This window comes from Bos grunniens, chromosome X (genome assembly GCF_055505025.1).
Source record: "Bos grunniens cultivar Pamir isolate PY7600 chromosome X, Bosgru_T2T1.0, whole genome shotgun sequence".
NCBI lineage: Eukaryota > Metazoa > Chordata > Mammalia > Artiodactyla > Bovidae > Bos > Bos grunniens.
Genome location: NC_141194.1, coordinates 106,276,283 through 106,295,649, shown reverse-complemented (window position 1 = coordinate 106,295,649; position 19,367 = coordinate 106,276,283). Strand labels below are relative to the sequence as shown.

General features: G+C 60.8%; 1 protein-coding gene across 3 annotated transcripts; it reads left to right on the top strand.

Annotated features, from left to right (window-relative positions):
- The first annotated feature begins 10,102 nt into the window (after positions 1-10,102).
- DUSP9 (dual specificity phosphatase 9) lies at positions 10,103-19,092 on the top strand. Of its 3 annotated transcripts, none has more exons than XM_086388808.1 (4): positions 10,103-10,335; positions 15,377-15,778; positions 16,960-17,409; positions 17,568-19,092. In XM_086388808.1, exons 2-4 carry the CDS (start codon positions 15,412-15,414, stop codon positions 17,891-17,893), a joined length of 1,143 nt encoding a protein of 380 aa, XP_086244934.1. In that variant the 5' UTR covers positions 10,103-10,335; positions 15,377-15,411; the 3' UTR covers positions 17,894-19,092. The 3 variants fall into 3 exon arrangements, with proteins under 3 accessions (XP_086244934.1, XP_086244935.1, XP_086244933.1); XM_086388809.1 differs by lacking the exon at positions 10,103-10,335 and adding an exon at positions 14,641-14,861 and having other exon boundaries at positions 17,660-19,092; XM_086388807.1 differs by lacking the exon at positions 10,103-10,335 and adding an exon at positions 14,641-14,861.
- Positions 19,093-19,367: the final 275 nt, after the last annotated feature.

Here is a 19,367-nt window from a genome sequence, read left to right as displayed (position 1 = left end):
AGTGCACAGAGTAAGGATAGACAATTTGCCTTGATTCATTCAATCAACAGTATCTGTCAGGCCGAAACCTTCACAAATTAATCGTTTACAATGATTAAAATCTGTCTATATCAGGAAGCTTGGAGACTTTAGCGCTTTTACATATCACTGGATCTAGATTTTAAACCAGAAGAGTTGCACTGAGCCCCAGGTCTGCTTCCAACTGAATTACTCTGAGAAAGCCATTCAAGTGTGCTGAATCTTGAACTCTTCATCTGAGAAATGCTAAGGCTATTTGCCTCATCACCAACTAGCATGTATTCAGACTGTCTAGCATCACCGACTCAATGGACATGAATTTGAGCAAACTCCGGGAGATGGTGAAGGACAGGGAAGTGTGGTGTGCTGCAGTCCATGGGATCACAAAGAGTCGGACACAACTGAGTGACTAACACTTTCTCACCTCACAGGGTATCTTTTAGCTTTAAATGATGCAATAAATAGATGAGAAAGCCTTTCAAGAACTCTAAGGCTCTCCACGTCTGCTACACCTGTCATAACAAAGCACCACAAACTAGATGGCTTAAAATAATAAGATACTTATTGTGTCACAGCTCTGGAGGCCGAAGGTCTCAGATCGAGTTGTGTGTAGGGTTCTGCTCCTTCTGAAGGCAGTAGGGAAGGGTCTGCCCCAGGGGCCGCCCCTGGCTCCTGCTGGTGTGCTGGCAGGCTTTGATGCCCCTAGGTTTTACAGCTCCACATGGCATTTTCCCTGGGAGTGTTTGTGTCTAAATGTCCCCTATTGGGACTTCCCTAGCTGTCCAGTGGTTAAGACTCCATGCTTCCAGTGCAAGGAGAATGGGTTCCATCCCTGGTTGAGGAACTAAGATCCCACATGCTGCAGCAACAGATAAATCAATATCCCCCTTTCATAAGGATATCAGTCATAGTGCAGCTGTCCCCGACCTTTTTGGCACCAGAGACCGGTTTTGTGGAAGACAATCACTCCTTCCTGTGTGGCCTGGTTTATGGCCTAGGGGCTGGGGTCCCCTGATATTTAATTAGAGGCTCACCCCACTCTGGTATGACCTCATGTTAATTACATAGATGATGGCCCTGTTTCCAAAGACGGTCATATTCACAGGCACAAGGAGGTTAAGACTCAACATATGAGTGGTGGGAGGGGGACCATTCAACCCATAACAAGCCCTACACTAATGTCCTATTAGAACATTTTGGTCTTTTGCATCACTGTCCCTTTTGTTGGCTACACCTTATGTGGTCCAATTAAATCTTAATTGGATATATACAAGTGTGTGCATGTGTCTCAACCTTGGCAAGCTCCCTGGGGAGGTGAATGTATGCCCTGTGAAGGCTTGTGCACATTCATGTGTGGACACCACGTGACTGTCCTGATTCTGGGTTTGTGCTACCGTAGCACCACTGATGGAGCAAGTTTTAGCGCCGACACTGGAAGCCTCGGGTGCCCCTAACCTTCTCCCTTAGCCCACTCCGGGGCCCCTGTCAGCCTGAAAGCCAGCCAGGGTCTTGGTGGACACCCGGTGGCGTTCCATGCAGTCTTGTGGGCACCCTGGCCCTCATCTCTTGGAGAGATGTGCTCTCTGCCTGTCCGCTTCCACACAGCTGACAAGCACTCACACGAGGCTCCGGTTTCCGCAGTAACCAAGGCTGGTGACTGGTCACAGAACCTGCAGCAGAGGTGTCCCAGGGATACAGACAGGATGGCATGGCAACTCATCCTCCCTCCAGCCCCTGCCCACCTTTCCTCTGCATTATATGCCCAGCAAGCGCCTTCAGGCAGGTTGGGGGTGAATGGCCCCATCCTCAGCAACCACACGCTCGGCCCTCAGGTGTGGGTAGGAGCCACCCCGGGGCCCCGGCCAGCTGCCTGGACTGGAAAAGGGATGTGTGGGCAGTTGGAGGGTTCTGGGAGAGATGGCTGGCAGTGTGGGGGCACCTGGGCCAGCAGGAGTGTCCAGACTCCGTGACCGAGCCTGCGGGCTGTGGGTACAGCCGGGCACAGAGGAGGGAGCCAAGACAGTCATCGGAGCTCAACCCCAGGAATTCACAGTCCTCACCTGGAGGAGGAGGACAACCCAGGGCAGGGAGGGGCCCTGGAAAGTGGCCACAGCTGCAGGAGCCAGCCCCATAGTCAGACAGCTGTGGGCCAGGGTTTGGGGTGCTGGGAAGGTCCACGTGGGGTTATACATCATTCACTCAGGAGACATCTGTGGAGGGCCTGTGGTGCCCAGGCCCGATGCCAGGTGAGGTGGAGCCCAGAGGCACCTGCAATGGGGGCGCTGGGCTCACCAGCTGCCTGGGCAGAGGAGCAGATGACAGACAGGGAAGCCCTGCAACACAGTCCATCAGGGACACAGACCAGCCTTTCCCTGGGTTCCAAATCTCCTCCTTCCTGGTGCCCCGAGCTCCCTCCTGGCCTGCTCCTGGCCAGATGCCCACTAAGGCCGAGAGCCAGGAAGGGGCTGGTGGATGGTGGGGGATGAGTTGGGAGGACAGGCCTGGCACCCCCTGCAATGAGATGACAGTGCTGCCTCCTGCTCAGAAGAGGGAGGCCAGGGGCCCTGGCCAAACCGCCCCCTTCCCACCCAGAGTCGCAGCCATGACTGGAGGCCTCCAGGGCTGGGGTCCCAGGCAGCAGCCCCCAGCCAGTCCTTGCAGAGGGCACTGAACATTCACGGTCAGGCTGGTCCCACCACCACGAGCTGCCCAGCGGTCGTCTCGCAGAGGCTCGGCCCAGAGCCCACCACCACTGGCCTCGACCCCGGTAGGTCCAGGGTGGATGTCAGCATGTAGCTGTGCTGGGATGCCCAGTGCCCCATGGTCCAGGGCCAGAGGACTTGCCCAGGCCTGTCAGGAAGAAGGGCCCACAGTGGCTGGGTGGTGTCCTGCATTCAGGGCCGGCCTGGACTCAGACCTGCAACTCCAAAGGGAGCCAGGAGGACCAGAGCCCCATGCTCTGAGGTCCCCTGTGGCCGGGATGGAGGTGGCCGGTAGTGACGCCCGTGTCTCCCAGCCCCTTCCTTCGTGGCCGGCTTTGTCTTCCTGCTTCTTAATCAGCAGAGTCTGGTGACCCGGTTCAGTTGTCTAGCAATCATAGCCAGGTTCTTGAATCCATTCACTCCTGGGGTACACACACACTACAGGAGCCCCATCCCAGAGCCAGGCTGGGCGCTCCATGCTGGAGAGGGACACCACCACGATGTGGCCTCTGTCCCCAACTGTTCTGTACCAGTGAAGGGAAGAAAGACAATGTGCCCTTACCAGGCTGATAAGGAGCTGCGACACTAAGTGGTGGTGGTATGGCAGGTGAAGTCTTTAGGAGATAACAGGGTGGGGGGAATGTATTTTGCACGTGGGCTGACATGCACTGGGGGCAGCGGGCTGGCTGTAGTGGGCTGAAGAGTGGCCTTACAGAACACGTGTGTGCCTGGAGCCTCAGAGCCTCAGCTTATCTTGAATAAGGCCAATGGACACGAGACAGCTGGTACATTCTGGCAAGCACCGGAACTGCAGTGGGGTTGCAGAAGATTCCTGAGAGAGGGGAGCTGGAAGGTAAGAGGTCACACAGGACCATGTGAGCCGGCTGAAGTGCTTGGACTTTGTCCCCAAGTCCACAAGGCCACTCAGGGACATTGAACAATGCTGGGGGGTGAGGTGGTAAGAGCCTCTGCTTTACGAGAGTCACCATGTCCACCCTGTGGAGATAAGGGCAGGACTGAGGAAGGGTCTGGCCAGGGACAGGAGGGCAGCACGTGCCCACTCTTTAGGTGAGAACCCAGCAGGAGGTGGCAACTCGAGGTGGGAGGGGTGGCGAGAAAAGGGAACTGAATGATGGCCCTGAGGCTGGGATCTGGGCAACTGAGGGGAGACAGTGAGTTCCCTGTGGCAAAGAACACATCTGAAGGGCCATGGGTGATCCAGGGAGCCATGGAGACTATGATGACACAGTCATCACCCAGGAAAGGTGAACATGTTGAAGTGAAAGTGTCAGTCGCTCAGTCATGTCCGACTGTTTGCAACTCCATGGACTGTAGCCCACCAGGCTCCTTTGTCCATGGGATTCTCCAGGCAAGAATACTGGAGTGGGTTGCCATGTCCTCCTCCAGGGGATCTTCCCGACCCAGGGATTGAACCTGGGTCTCCTGCATTGCAGGCGGATTCGTTACTGTCTGAGCCACCAGGGAAGCCCACCCAGAACAGTAGTGGAGGCCATCCCAGGGGTACACTCAGGGGGAGAAGAGGACTCAGAGCCCGAGACAAACTTGACAGAAATGGCGAGAGTGGTGGGAAGCAAACCTGGAGGGCAGAGAAGGGTGGGAGGGACATAGGAAGGCACTTCTGAAGGTGACATCTGGGACAGTAGCTGAGGGGATGGGACAGCGGACCCCAGCTCTTCTGAGCCTGGATGCCAGGGGACTGGGACTACAACTGCTGCTGGCTTTGACTCAGCAAGGGCAGGAAGTCCAGGGAGCTCTCACCTGATTGGCCTGAAGATGCCAGGTCATATGGGTGGCAAAGGTACCCACTGGAAGGGTCAGGCCTCAGCTGGGCTCCAGAAGACTGATGGAGCTTTGGATTGGCCACTGAGGATGGTGGGAAAGGAAAGTGGCCAGGGGCAAGTAAGGGATCCACAGGGTACCAAGTGGAGAGGGGACTAGGGTTACGGGAGAAGCCTGGAGATGCAGGGGTTCAAATGGACAGGACAGGACAGAGGTGGGAGCCCAGACCCAAGGCCCCAGCGGTGAATCCAAAACCAGGGAGTGAGAGGTGGGTTGATTGAGAAGAGCTTCAAAGGTCCTGGCATTCAATGGGAAGATGGACACGTCACATCTAGAAGCCATCACCTTGAGAGGCAAGGTGATGATGCCAACCAGCCTTGGGCTCTGGGAAGTGCAGTGAGCAAGAACATGCAGGAGTGCTTTTCTTTAGACATTTTATGTTATTTGCCATAGCTTTTTAAAAAATTTCATAAGGTATTTCCTTATTTTATTGAAATATAGTTGATTTACAATGTTATGTTAGCTTCAGTATATAACCCAGTGATTCAGATACATATATATACACATATACGCATATATATACATATACTCTTTTTCAGATTGTTTTCCCTGATACGTTATTACTAAGTATCATGGAAAGACCTTTGAGAGCAATTTAGAGACTTGGGTGGAGGCAAGGCTGGTGCTGGAAGGACAGGGCCAGCAGTGAGGGGAGAAGACACAGAGATGGGGAGGGAAGGCTTGGCTAAGACAGAGACAGCATCCCAAGCTGTCACTGAGAGCAAGAGCACAAGACCTCGGGGACTTCGTTCTGTTGACTAGGAAGAGTCCTCTCAGGTTTATAGACGTGGGGACTCCATCATTGATTCCCTCTTCTCTTCTGGGGCCACAGAGAACAGGCAGCTCAGGCCAAGGATGCCATAGGGAGGTCAAAGTCCCAGTCACAGTCCCTGTGGCTCCGGACAGGTCCCAAGAGCCAAGTCCTGCAGGTTGACACATTGGGCTCTAGGTTACACTCATGGTCCTGCCCACGCCAGCCCCAACATGGGTCCCTAAAATGGAGGTGCAGTGAAGAGAGGCCACCATGGCTAGGAAACCAATCTCAGGCCTTGGCTTTTCTCTCTGTGATAGTGAAATGGTGGTGGGGGTGGTGGGCGGCAGGGGGCAGGTGGCAGGTACTGAGGAGGGGTGAACACACCGTGTTGGAGGGAGACAGCTCTGAGGACCCCTGTGAGGAACCCCCGACTCCTCACAGCCTCCTGCCAAGAGGGCCAGCTTCAAGGGCCTGAGGCGGCATCTGCGGGGAGAGAGTGACCCTCCCCCGGCTCTGCCGCCATCAGGCCTTGGCCTTCCCCTCGCTCTTCTTCTGTCTCTCCTCTTTGTGAGAAGCGGATACGGCAAGATAATAGGCACTCTCTAAATTTAGATGGGAAAAATCCCCACAGAGTTGGTAGAGATACCCTGGGCCTTCCTTGTGGCAAGCCTCTCGAGTACGAAAGTAGGGAGGGGGCGGCAGCGGGGTTGGTGGGGAGGGGTGCTTGGGGACAGGGAGAGGGACAATGACAGAAGTCCTCATCTGGGCCAGGGTGGGCCTGAACTCACAGGCAGGCCAGGGCCTCTCCACAGGCGGTGTGCTGCCATTTGGGACTGTGTGGACCACTCACCACGGTTTCTCTGTGACCTGGAGCTCCGTCCTTCCTCGCTGGGGCTGTGTCACTGGGTCCCCTCCTGACATCGCGAAATCTTGAAATCTGTGAGAAAGATGGGCTTGGACCTGAGCCCCAACATCAGAGGCTGGGATCCTCAGCCTCATCACTCAGGGCCTTGGTTTCCTCATATGGAAGCTTTGTGGCCCTTGTTCCTGGCACGGTGACCAGAAAAAGCCACTGTTCTCATTATTTAAGGGTCCCACGAGGGGGCCTTCTGGGCCAGCAAGGAAGGCTGGCTCCAAACTTGGTGACAGCAAGGCTTCAAAGGGCAGCAAGTGTAACTTGACGTGGCAAAAGCCCACCCGAGTCCCCCTTCCAGGGGCGAAATGGCTCCAGGCTCGCCCTGTGCAACACCCTCCCCTTGACTCTGGCAGCTTAAGCATTGATGCCATAGCCAAGGGGCAGGTCCCTGACCTGGGCCCTGGCCCCCTCCTGACTTAATTGATTCCAGTCACTGCTGAGGTGTTCCCAGACCAGACTAGGGTGGAAAGCTCCCATGACGGGAAGAGACGTGTGCAGAGCTGTGCTCAGCACCCCTGACCCCAGGACAGCAGTGACCTAGCCATCCTGCTAGCAGGCCTTGGTCTGGGTGCAAGGAGCTCCCGGGACCCAGGCTGGCCTTGCCGTATTGGGAAGCAAGGTGGTCGATCTGTGATACAGGGAATCAGACCCCTGAGGATGAGGACATGAGAAAAACCCACAGTGTCCCCAGAAGCCCCTCCCGGCCCCCCAAAGAACTGAGCCAGAGCCAGGGGCCTGAACCCACTGTTCTGTTTAACACATTCCTTCCTGTGAGGTGATGGCCTGAGTCAAGAGCCATGTTCCTGGAGGGAGGACAGGGAGATGTGACCAGAGACCCCAGTGATGGCCTCACTCACAGAGGCCATCATCAGAGCGATTGGTGACAGGTCCCACAGCAGGGGATGAGAGACAGGGCTGAAAGGGGCTGTATCTCCTGGCCTGTCCCTTCCACCTTTCTGGTTCCCCTCTCCTGGCCCTATTCAGCCCTCTGTCTCATCCCCTCCCACCACTGGCCCCCAGTTCCCTCCCGCCTCCCTTTGCTGGTCCAGCCAATGGGCATGGGAGTCTGGCTATCTCCCAGTAAAAGAATTATATCATCTGAAACGTACATCCCGACACGCGTGCTGCATGGCTTCTTGGGAAGACAAGTACCGGGAGCCCGCGCGGCTGGCCAGAGGGGGTTGATAACCAGGTTATCGAACCTGAACGGGAGGCCTCCCAGAATGGGGATGTTAATGGCTCCTGAGGTCCTGGCCCCTCAGAAATCAATCGCTGCTGCGCTGCACACACTGCCTCCCTCCTGTCTTCTCTGTCCCTTTCACCTGGGCTTCAAGCGCCAATCTGAGAGCCATCACTGGGTTATTTGGTTTCCAATGCCCGCAGGTGGTCCTGCCAGGGGGGCTGCGGTGGGCAAGTGGGGTGCCCCGGAACAGGGCCTAGGATGTGCTCCCGGAGGCATGGCAACTGGTAGCGCGAGATGCATCCAGAAGATGCTGGCTAACGCGCCTCTGAGGGGGGAGGGGCAGTGAAGCCAGTTCCCCAGCGGTGGAGGGGCGGCGGCGGCCTGGGGGGCGGTTGTCATGTGAGCAAATGGCTTCAGCGGAGGATATTGCGCTCGGTGGGACCCAATGGTTGCCCAGAAATAAAGGCTCACGTGTACGTGCACCCAAACGCCAGTGCTCTGGGGACGCCAGGGCCTCCATGCAAGGACCCAGTGAGACGGGCCTTTCTTCAAAGCTTCAATTGTCTGAAAAGTGACCCAGAATCAGGACCTGGAAAAGCTGCATATTCACAGGTACGGCCACCTTCAGCCACGGTGCACGGGGGCGCATCCCGGCCACTGCCCAGTTTTCTGCTCCTCCACCCTGCACAGGCAATTTCTGCTGCGTGTCTGGGGCGGGTGGGGGGCTTGGGGGGGTTCCCAGTGGAAGAATCAGGGAGGCCACAGAGGAGAACCCACCATGAGGTTTCTGTTAGGACCTGAGCATGCAGGCTTGGCTGCTTCAGAGGCAGGCCCAGCTATGCCTTCAAAACAGCCTCAGTTCTGACATGGCTGGCCTCTCACTCAAGTCCTCTTCGAGAAGGTTCTCCAGCTCATCCCTCAACAGGATCACAGGCTAGGCCTGGCTAGCCAAGCCCCTGAGAATGAGGCAGGTGGCCCCCATTTTCCCAGGCGGACCAGGTCTGTGTCCTCGGAGCTCCCGGGACTGGCCCGGTGGTTCAGGTTAGCTTTCTTCGCGTCCAGTGCTGGGTGGGTCTTGTTGCCTGGAGTGCAGAGGCCCTGTGGGAGGGCTGGGATAGCAGCTCTGCAGGGGTGAGGGTGGCATCATCCAGTCCAAATGTTCCTCCTCCAGCCGTTCAGCCCTGAGTCACTAAAGCACAGAATTGGGCGGGGGGTGGGGGTAGTTCTCCAACCTTTCAAGAAACTCCTCTGTGAGTCAGCTCCCTAAGCTTTTGCAGGGGGCCGAGTGCCCAGAGCCAGGGGCATGGCTGCCATGTGTCTTCCCCAAATGGGAGGGTCCCCAGGGGAGCTGGCCCCCATCTTTTCTGGTTACCATGTATTTTGCCCCTTTGACAGATCAAAATGGTCCTATTGCTGAACGGCATGCCTTTAAGCACAGGTTGCTATCTTAGCAAAGGGCCCTCTGACTCCAGGACAGTTGGCAGCGTGGACGGCACAGAAGCACAGGGTAGAGTGGCAGGATCCACCCAAACCACCACGGGTTTCGTTTGCCCACCTGCATGCCATCGTCTTGCAGTTTGATTCCACGCCAGCCCCTGGGGCCTTGCTGCTGAATGGGAGGTGAACAATCAGCCCGGCCCACAGATGCACCTGCCAGTGACGGTAGCCCCGAAAGGCCCAGGCGCTGGAGAGGGGAGGGTGGCAAGGGCAGGCACGTGATGAGGGCTGAAGGAGGCCAAAGGGCGGGCTGGGCCTGCCAGGCTGGTGGCATCTGGACCCTGCCCCAGCTCCCACACCTTGGAGAGAGACTGCTGCAAAGCTGGTGAGGGCCCTTGGAGATGGTGAGGTCTGCTCCATCCCCAAACACGCAGCCTCTGTCCTCTCTTTCCCAGGGGTGATGACTCAGGGGGATTTAGGCTACCGCTGGCATCCCAGCCCTCCCTGCATCCCCCTCCACTCTGGCCCTGTCACCACACAGCGTCGTGACCCCCGGGAAACCACTGCTTCAGTTTCCCTAGCTATAGCAGGGGACCCGTCTCCTCCAACTGCCAGATGGGTGTAAAAACCAAAGGAGGCCCGTGATGGTGGGGGGCCCTGGCCCGAGGGCCAGAGGAAAGCACCCCAGGCCTGCAGACAGCACCTCCTCCCTGACCCACCCCCACCGTCCTGGCCGCACCCCTTCCAGGCACTCAGGCCCCAAAGCTCCAGGAGCCAGAATCTGATACGGGAGGATGGCAGAAGACAGGAGTCAGGGGACCGCGGGTTGGGCGCTTCGGATGCTCTCACCCGGACCTTACACCTTAGCCCCTGGGACATCAGGAGGTGGCCCCTGGGGCCGAGCTGTGTCTGGTCCTCGATGGCCGCAGGAGTGCCAGGGCGGACTGTTCCAGGCAGCCCAGCCCAGGCCCAACTGAGGTCAGGGCCTCCCACCCAACTCCGGCGGCCCAGGCTCAGAGACCCCGCGGCGAGGCGGCTGGGAGCCGGGGCTGCTGGGGCATCCCCCCGCCCCCGCCGAGAGGGGCCGCCGGGGGCAGAGCGGGCGGCGGAGGCAGGTGGGAGGCAGGCGGGCGGGGGAGGTGGGAGCAGACGCCGGGCAGGCCGCGGCCCCTCCCCGCTCCCTCCTCGCGCGCCTCCGCCGGCGACATTGCCCCTCCTGGGCAGGGGGCGGAGAAGACGGCGGCAGGAGGGGAGGAGGCGGCGGCGGCGGAGGCGGGATTTGGAGTTTCCCTCCGCAGCGGCGGCGGCGGCGGCGGCAGCAGCCCCTCGGCTCCAGGCGAGGCCGCCGCCCGAGGCTCCGGTGGCGCGCGGCGGCCGCGGCGGTAGCGCTTCCCGCCGGCCCGGCTTTTGGAAACTTCCCGGCCGCGACGCGCGGAGCCGGCGCAGGAAGCCGAGCGGAACGGAGGTGAGCTGGGCACGCGGCGCCCGGGCACCCACCCCACCCCCACCCAGCCTGGCCGCCCCCCCGACGTGTGTGCGCCTCCGCCCTGCGCCCCCAAAGTCTCTCCAGCGCGCACCCCGCCAGGCCGACGCACGCGCCCCTGGGAGACCCACTCAGTGCGCCCGCCCGTGCACCTCCCGTGTCGATGGCCACGCACACCCCCTGACACACGCGCGTGCACAAACAGTGCACCGCGGACCCAGGGCCCTGCAGTGCACGCCCCGGCAGCCGCTAAGTCACCATCGACTACTGTCCCCAACTCAGGCCAGCACCCATCCCAGACGCTGCCACGCCTCAGTACACACCCAGGCGCGCGTGAGCGTGCGCGCGCGTTCACACACCACACACACACACACGCACACGCACACGCACACACACACATAGATACCCAACACATCCTTGGGATATCTGCACTAACACAGCTCCCCTCGCCGGCCCGCACCATCTCCAACTCCCCATATGCTCATCACAGACACCCCACCCACGTTCCCAGTCCAGAGATGCTGACATCTACCCACCCCTGGACGAAGCCCCAACAGGAACCCCCACCCAGAGGCCGTCGCCGCACTCCTGAAGCCCAGCTGGCTCCCCAGGCCTGCACCTCGTACACCCCCAATATGTGCACACCTGCGGGATTCTGACTCTTGGGCACCCTGGCCTGCCCCCATGGCACATAGCCCTGCACGTCCTCTAACACATTTCAGTCCCTCCCTCCAACACCTGGCACACCGGTTCTGGAGGCTGCAGCATTTGGTGGCATCTCTGCCAGGCGCCACTGGCTTGCCTTTGCAGCAGCGGTTCACCACCCTGAGGCCCCCTCAGGTGGCTCCCTAAACAGGCCCCGAGTCTCCCCAGCGACTGACTTGGCCTGGTCCCTAAAAGATAAGGAAGGCACTGGGGTGCAAGGTACCGTACTTAGATGGGGGAGGGCAAGGGAGAGGCAGGCAATTGAGATGGAGGCCACCCAGCTGCGGCCAAAGGGGCCCCAGGTGTTGGCACGCACGTAGTAGGTGGATTTCCTGGAGGCAGGAGTCGGAGTGCCCGTGTGTGTGCCCGTCCGTGTGTGTGTGTGTGTGTGTGTCCACCTGCCTGTGCGGTGGGGGGGCGGCGGGGGGTGGGGGGGCGGCGGGGGGAGGAACCGCGTGCGCACGTGTGCTTCTGTGTGTCTGGGTGAGTGACCCGCTGAGGGAGAAAGCCACCCCCCTGGGCTCCCTGGTGCAACAATTGATTTCATTCATTCATGCCTTCTTTGTTCACGAGCATTTCTTCCGTGAGCACCGCATGCCAGGCCCTTCCCTGGGGGGCTGGGGCCAGCTCGGGGCCGGGCACACACCCGCTCCTGCCTTGGAGGAACTCCCAGTCCCGCCAGGAGGCCGACCCGGCAAAGCAGAGAGCCATCACCGCGGAAAGTGGATGTGGAGGAAAAGACACTGGATTTGCCCGGAGCGCTGTGGCTGGGAGTTCTAACCGGGCTGGACGGCCCAATTGCCGCCACTGGGCCGGCGGGACCCAAGTGTTTGGGGGTGGGGGCGGGCGTGGGGGGGCAGGCGGGGCGCCGCTCTCAGGAGGCTCCCGGGCCCCGGGGGCGCATGGGCAGCGCGCTAGAGGCCTACGGGCAGCGGCGTTTCCGCGGCCTCCGAGGGGCACTGCTTGGGCTGGGCGGAGGCCAGGGGCGCCCTGCAGGAGAGGAGGGCGGGCAGCGGGCGCAGCGCCCATCCTACAGGAAGCGCGCAGCCGAGCTCCGCCCGCTTGAGGGGGCCTGGGGAGGCCACTGCGCGCCCGGAGCGCGCGCGCTTGGGGAGTGGGTGCGGGGCCCAGGGTCGGCGCCCCTACCCTAGCCGGCGCTGCGGGGGGGCCGGCGAGGGTCGGGGGAGGGGGGCTTGGCGGCGCTCAGCCCTGCACTGCGGAGGTGGCAACAGGTTCCAGGATGTCTTCCTGCTGCTGGCGCAGCGGGCGCTGTTGGCGCTGGGCAGCGAGCACTTTGGTGATTGAACGCCCCCCGCCTTCCCTTGAAGGCTCACTCTCGCGCGGCTGACCAGCAGAGATCTGGGCAAGGGGCAGACCCGCACGACCCCCGCCCAGGGGCAGAATTTGCCTCCCTGGCCTGATGCTGGTCCCCTCCCGCAGGGAGCCGTCTGCAGAAAGCAGGCCTTGGCACCGCAGGGTGACCCTCTCTCCAACCCCCTGAGACCACAGCACCAGGCAGGAGCGGGGGTGTGTCTCTCTCTCTACCTCCCCGTGCAGGGCGGCCACCCCAACTCTGGCGACTTGGCCAAGCCAGACACACCAGGCTGGCACATCCTGGAACCCCTGGGTGCCTTCAACCCCAGCCCACTCCGGGGTCCTGCCCACAGCTGCAGCAGGCCTGGAGGGACCCCCCCCCCCCCGCCCCGGGCCTGGTGGCTTCCCACCTCTGCCTGTGGGAACTGGGATGTGAGAGAAACGAAATGCACACACACAACCCCCCCAACTCGGCTCCAGCCTAGCTGGTAACCTCAGGGAACTGAGGTCTGGAGCACAGAGGAGGGAGACAGAAACCTGGGGGAGGGGGAGTGAAGAAGGAATAGAATCAGGACAGGCTGCAGAGGAGGCAGCCCAGGCTAGGGGCGAGGGGACCCAGCCTAAGCTGCCCAGGGCCCCTGGAGCCAGGTGATGGGACTAGTGGCCCACTGGGCTGGGAAGGGAGGCAGGGTAGGAAGGGGCAACCGGAGGCCCCTTTGAGGCAACCTGGCTCTCTGTGACCTGCCCTCTCCCCAGCAATACCTCCTGCCTTTTCCTATCCTACTTTATGTTCTGATCAGTGACCTTCCAGCAGTTTTGCACCTTTCACTCCTTAGTTACCTCTCTTATGGTACCCATCCTGTGTGCATAGCTTTACCTTTGTTTACTTAGTTCCTTGGGGTAGATTCCCAGTGTGGGGTTCTTCCCAGCTCTGGATGTATATTACCAAGTTAATTTCCAAAAGAGTCACACCAGCATACCTCTAGCAATCAGCAACAGAGTAGCATGCCCATCTCACATGGGCTTTCTCAGTCTGAGAACATTGGAAGTGTTACCTTGTTTTCTGTCATTGTTAGCTGGGCTTTTAAATTTGTTTTCCTTCCCATGCCTGAAGTTGTACCTTTCTCCAAATGCCTTGCACCAGTTGCATGTGCTCCTTCATGCAGTCTTTTCTGGTTCCTTGCCCATGTAGCTATAAGAGTCTCAACTTTTTGATTCATTTGTATGAGCTTTCTCTTATCTGCTGTACACTTTCCTTCAACTGGCCTATTTGCTTTAGGGCTTTAAGAAAAAAAAGGGGGGGGGGACATAGACCAGACTTTTCAGAAGCTCCGCCACCTCATTTCATTGTCTCAGAATTTATCACACCTGGTATTCTCTCATTCCATCCCTCGGTTTATTACTGACCTGTCCTGCTGGCCTGGGAGTGCCTTGCAAGCAAGGGCCCAAGTGTGCCCTGCCGGTTCATCGTCCTATGTCCACAGAAGGTTCTGGAGGCCACTGTGGGGCCTTTGCTGCAGGGCAGGGCTGAGGGGAGTTGAGGCAAACAGGCCTGGAGATGGGGAGAGGGCTTTGAAAGCCCTGATGGCGACCTGGGCCAGCACAGGGGCAGAGGGGACAGTACAGAAGTGAGAGACATTTCAGTAGAAACGCCTTGACTCTTGACTAGGGAGGAGGCAACCCGAGAAGCCAGGCTGACTTCCAGGATCAGTAGGGCAGGCTCTTGGAGTCTTTGGCCTGGCTCATGCCAGTGAAGCTACTGGGGTGCCCCAAAGCTGCCCTTTGCCTGCCTAGCCTTCCAGCTAGCCCTGGGCCGAGTTCTGGCCAGAAAGCAGCAGTAGATTTGTGGTTCCGCTTTCTTTTCCCCTCCACCATTTCCCTGGCAGCCGTGGTGGTGAGCCTGTTATATGGATGAAGCCACTGAAGTCCAGTCCCAGGACCAGATGGTCCAGGGGCACCCCAAGTGAGCCTGGCTGGAGGTAGCCTCTGGGGCTGGGGCACAGGGCTCTTGTCCACACCCCTCCCCCTGCCTCCAGGGGCCTGGCTGGCGCCGGCCAGGGGAGCTGCAGTTGGTCCCCTGCTGGGCCCCTGACCTGCCCTTGGCCTCTGCCCCTGGCCCTGTCCCGCTTGGGTGGAAGCCCCGGCCCAGCGGGCCACTTGCGGGGCCCACTCACCAGCTTTCAAGGGCACCCGTTGGCTCGCTGGCCCCCCTGAGCCCGCCCCCGCCGCCCCGCCCCTCCAAAGGCAACTCCACGTCCAAAGGCAACTGGCTTCCAAGGTGGGAAGCTGGGTCGCAGTGCCAGGAAGCTGCCGGTGCGCGCAGGCGGCGGTGGACTTGTCTCCACGTGCGGCGCGCTCTTTCTGCCATCCTTCCCTCTTCCCAGTGGCCGGGGCCGGGGCAACCCAGCCCGGGAACGACGCCCCTCGAGCCGCGGTGGCTGTGTCCAGGACATCCGCGAGCGATCGCTCGCCGCGGGATCACGCTCCAGGTCTCTCCTTTTGTTTTCTCCGGGTGGAGTCGGGCAGCCCCGAGAGGTCCCGCCTGCCGAGGGCCAGCGCCTGGGCACCGCCTTTATCTCCCCGGCCCCGGCGGGCCGTGGGGACAATCTCGGCCTAGAGCCCCTCTCCCCGCCGCCCCTCAGCGCACGCGGTCCCCCCCAGTCGGAAGCTGAAAAGCGGGGAGTGATCGCGGGCGTGAGAGACGCAGGAAGGGGTCTGAACTCCTCCGAGGGGCCAGGAGGGACCCTAGCGGCTCTCAAAGGGGGCCGTCGGACGCTCAGCCTTGCTCGGCTGGGGCACCTCTCGCATTTCCCTTCTCCGGTGGGGCACTCGAGTGGCTGCCTGGGGCATTTTTCTTGGGGCGCACGGGGGTGCCTTTGGGCATGCCGTGGGAGAGGCAGGAGAAGATCCGGCGATAGAGGGACTCCCCCGCGAGACCCCAGGCGCCCTGTTTCTGGGCGCGCAGATCGCGGGCTCACGTCTCGTGCCTTCCCTCTCTCCGCAGCTCCGGAAGCCCGACGTGCCGGGAGCCGCGAAGCCATGGAGGGTCTGGGCCGCTCGTGCCTGTGGCTGCGCCGGGAGCTGTCGCCCCCGCGCCCGCGGCTGTTGCTGCTTGACTGCCGCAGCCGTGAGCTCTACGAGTCGGCGCGCATCGGCGGGGCGCTGAGCGTGGCCCTGCCCGCGCTGCTGCTGCGCCGCCTGCGGCGAGGGAGCCTGTCGGTGCGAGCGCTACTACCGGGGCCGCCGCTGCAGCCCCCGCCCCCCGCCCCGGTGCTCCTGTACGACCAGGGCGGGGGCCGGCACCGGCGCACCGAGGCCGAGGCCGAGGAGTGGGAGGCCGACTCGGTGCTGGGCACTCTGCTGCAGAAGCTTCGGGAGGAAGGCTACCTGGCCTACTACCTACAGGGTAGGTACCGGTGGTGGGCGGCGGGTGGGCACCCGTCTGGGGAGGACCCCTGCCCGGGGAGCACAGGACCCCACCTTCGGAGGGCCATCCGAATCCATCTGATCATGGGCGAGCCCGACCTCCTGTGGTCCAAAGTGGAGATGAGAGTCTGTCCTCCTCTGAGCGTGACCTTGGGGAAGCCCTTCACTCTTGGGAGCCCCAGTTTCTGAGCCTGGAAAATGGGAGAATCTGATCTGACCTGGCTCCGGGAACCCCAGCGGGTCCCTATCGCCCCCCTCCCCCAGCTGCTCAGCCATGGGTAAAGGAGGCTGGAGCCCCAGGACAAATCTCCCCTGCTCACCGAAGGGTCTGGAAGGGGGAGGGGAAGACGGGGGCTGGCGGGGCGGGGGCGGGGGGGTGGACGACAGGGAGAGAAGCTGCAACGGCAGAGACCTTCCCCGCTTCCCCTCCCCCTGCCATGGTCAGCGCAGGGCTGGGGGAGGCGATGGACAGACACAGACGTGTTGGCTCCTTGCCAAGCCAAACACACCCTCTGCCTCAGAGATCCAGGATAGAGACAGGATTTCCAGGAACCTAGACCCCTCTCCCCATTGAGGAGGGTCATTGTACTGTCCTCCCTTGCTCAATTCTGAATGTGCAGAGATATAGAAATATAGAACGTGTTGGATTTCTAGCGCCGCCCACCCCCCCAGTCCGGGGAAAATAGTAGTTATTTGGAGATGGAGATGTTCCCTTCTGAGCACCTTGGGACCATCCAGGTGGCACGCTATACACTCTCCCAGGCTCTCTGAAGAGCACGCAGACGTGGCTGTGCCCTGGCCCCTGATCTCGGGAATCACTCAGGCAGACAACTCACATCTGAACCTTTCCTCGTCTTTAACTGTTGCCTGCTGTCCTTCCCAAGGCTGGCACTACGTGTTGAGCCCTCATGCCCGCCTTGGCTTGGCCCCAGGGATGTGAGATCCTCTTTGGTTTGCCGTCCAGAGGACCGGCTCCAGAGACACCACTTGGGACACCACGTAGGTCAAGGCTGCTCACTCCTGAGTGCCCCTTGGGTACATCTGCCCACCCACCTCTTCAGGCATCAGAAGGATCTAGGATTGCATCCCTAACCCCAGCCAGGGCACTTAGCTGCCCGGGAGGCTACCTCAATGGGCCCCTCATTTCATCCCCTCTCCCAGGTGGCTTCAGCAGATTCCAGGCCGAGTGCCCTCACCTCTGTGAGACCAGCCTCGACCGCCGGGGGGGCCCGAGCATGGCCCCACTGCCCAGCCCAGTGGTGGGGCTGGGGGGCCTGTGCCTGGGCTCCGACTGCTCTGATGTGGATTCCGAGCCTGACCGTGATGCCATGAGCTGCGGCCTGGATTCTGAGGGCGCCACACCCCCCCCAGCGGGGCTGCTGCCGTCCTTCCCTGTCCAGATCTTGCCCAACCTCTACCTGGGCAGTGCCCGTGATTCAGCCAACGTGGAGAGCTTGGCCAAGCTGGGCATCCGCTACATCCTCAATGTCACCCCCAACCTCCCCAACCTCTTCGAGAAGAATGGCGACTTTCACTACAAGCAGATCCCCATCTCGGACCACTGGAGCCAGAACTTGTCCCAGTTCTTTCCGGAGGCCATCGCGTTCATTGGTGAGTCCACTCCGCCCTCCCCACTCCTTCCCCAGCCCCCCCAGGCCTGCCTTCCCCCTGGGCCCAGCCCAGGATGGCCCTGCTGGGGCCAGGCAACTCCTAGGATGTGATCCCCGTGATGGGCCATCTCACACAGGGCCCCCATCTGCCCCCACTAGACGAGGCCTTGTCGCAGAACTGCGGGGTGCTCGTTCACTGTCTGGCGGGTGTCAGCCGGTCCGTCACTGTCACCGTGGCCTACCTCATGCAGAAGCTGCACCTCTCGCTCAACGATGCCTACGATCTGGTCAAGAGGAAGAAGTCCAACATCTCGCCCAACTTCAGCTTCATGGGGCAGCTGCTGGACTTCGAGCGCAGCCTGCAGCTGGAAGAGCGCCGTGCCCGGGAGAGGGGCAGCGGGGGGCAGGAGTCAGCCGCCTCTGATCCCCCCTCTTTCTTCACCACCCCAACCAGCGATGGTGTCTTTGAGCTGGATGCCACATAGGGCCCCAGGGCACCCTCCAGCGGGTGTGCCCAGCCCAGCCACCCACGTGCTGGGGAGGAGGCCAGAGGGGGCTTGGCCTAAGCGGGGGCGGGGTGGGGGGAGGTGGGGGGAAAGCACAATACCTCATTCGGGGCTGTGGGATGAGGCAGAGGCTGGGGACCCCCTCCAGGGTGGCGGTGGGGACAGCCCTGTCCTACCCACTGGAAACATCCATGGGGAATCCTATTAAACGTGCCTACGGGCCAGGCCTGGGGCCACCGGCCTGACCCGCGCCACTTTGGGGCGGAACCCCGCTCCAGAACCTGCCTGTTCTACGACTGTTACTTTTCTTTTGTGGGGGGTGGTTGGAGGTGGGGGGTGGATTCCCATTCCGAGGGACGATTCCAGGTGGCTGCCGGTTCCCAGGGCCCAGGAGATGTGTGCTTGGCCAACTCCCGAGCCTCCCCGGGGTCTCCCATTCAGGAAGCACATGGGCCTCTTATGGCCACAGGGACCTGCTCCCAGCCCCATTCCTGTTGCCCCATGGCTAGACCACCACCACCACCAGCATAGTCACCTGCTGCTCCTCCACAGGGGCCTGAGGTCTCCTGGGATGGGGGGGGTGGGGTGGGGGGACTCCCAGGGGACATGACCTGGAGACTCAGCAGCCACCCCGCAGCCACAGGGACCATCCGTGTCTGGGTGCGCTCTTCACCAGGAGCCGCTGGGCAGGTTCCTGGCCTCACATCTGGCGCCCTGACTGTTTATCCACTTGACATTTGAAAAGATGCTTTTTTTTTTTTTCCTCTTCCCCCAGATGTCTTGACAGGATCACTGGGGCTCTTTGTGACTGAGGGTGGTCAGACTGCCGCCGGAGGAGATGGGGGTCTAAGCAAGAGCTGGGTGGGGAGGGGGAGAAGACAGCCTGGAATTTGCTGCTGTGGGTCCCACGCAGCCCTGGTTGGATTGGGGGGTGGGGAAAGGGCCAAGCGTCACACACACACACACACACGGTCATTCACTGCAGTACATCTCCCTGATGAGCAGCCTGTGTGCATGTATGTCTGTGTGTCCACGTATCAGCACTTGCACACACACACCCTCTTGGCTTACGAACCCAGCCCGGGACCAGCAGTCCCTGTGGCCAGGCCATCTCACCCTGGGGAATCCACAGCGTGGTTGCTTTCTTTAATTGTTCCTCAATAAATGGTTTCTGTTGAGATCCTGAGCACCTTGGAGAGTCTGGAGGGGAAGGTGGGGAGGGAGGCCTGGGGAAGGGGGTGCATGGGGGATTCGCACACCACACCCCGTCACCACTGTCATGTGCCATCCAGCATCCACACTGCCCAGCCTCTGGCTGAACCCCTCCTGTACTCACAAGCCACTGAACTCCAACTCCGTGCCCCATGGCTTGGGACTAGGGCGCAGGCTGCAGACTAGCATGCAGCTGCAAGTCAGAGGCCTCCTGCTCATGGTCAGCTTCCCAGAGTGGGAG

Excerpts from the sequence above, each read along its gene's own strand:
- DUSP9 (XM_086388808.1), top strand. The coding sequence starts at position 15,412 with ATGGAGGGTCTGGGCCGCTCGTGCCTGTGGCTGCGCCGGGAGCTGTCG. Across the intron at positions 15,779-16,959 it reads CCTGGCCTACTACCTACAGG|GTGGCTTCAGCAGATTCCAG; the intron begins GTAGGTACCGGT and ends CCCCTCTCCCAG. Across the intron at positions 17,410-17,567 it reads GGAGGCCATCGCGTTCATTG|ACGAGGCCTTGTCGCAGAAC; the intron begins GTGAGTCCACTC and ends TGCCCCCACTAG.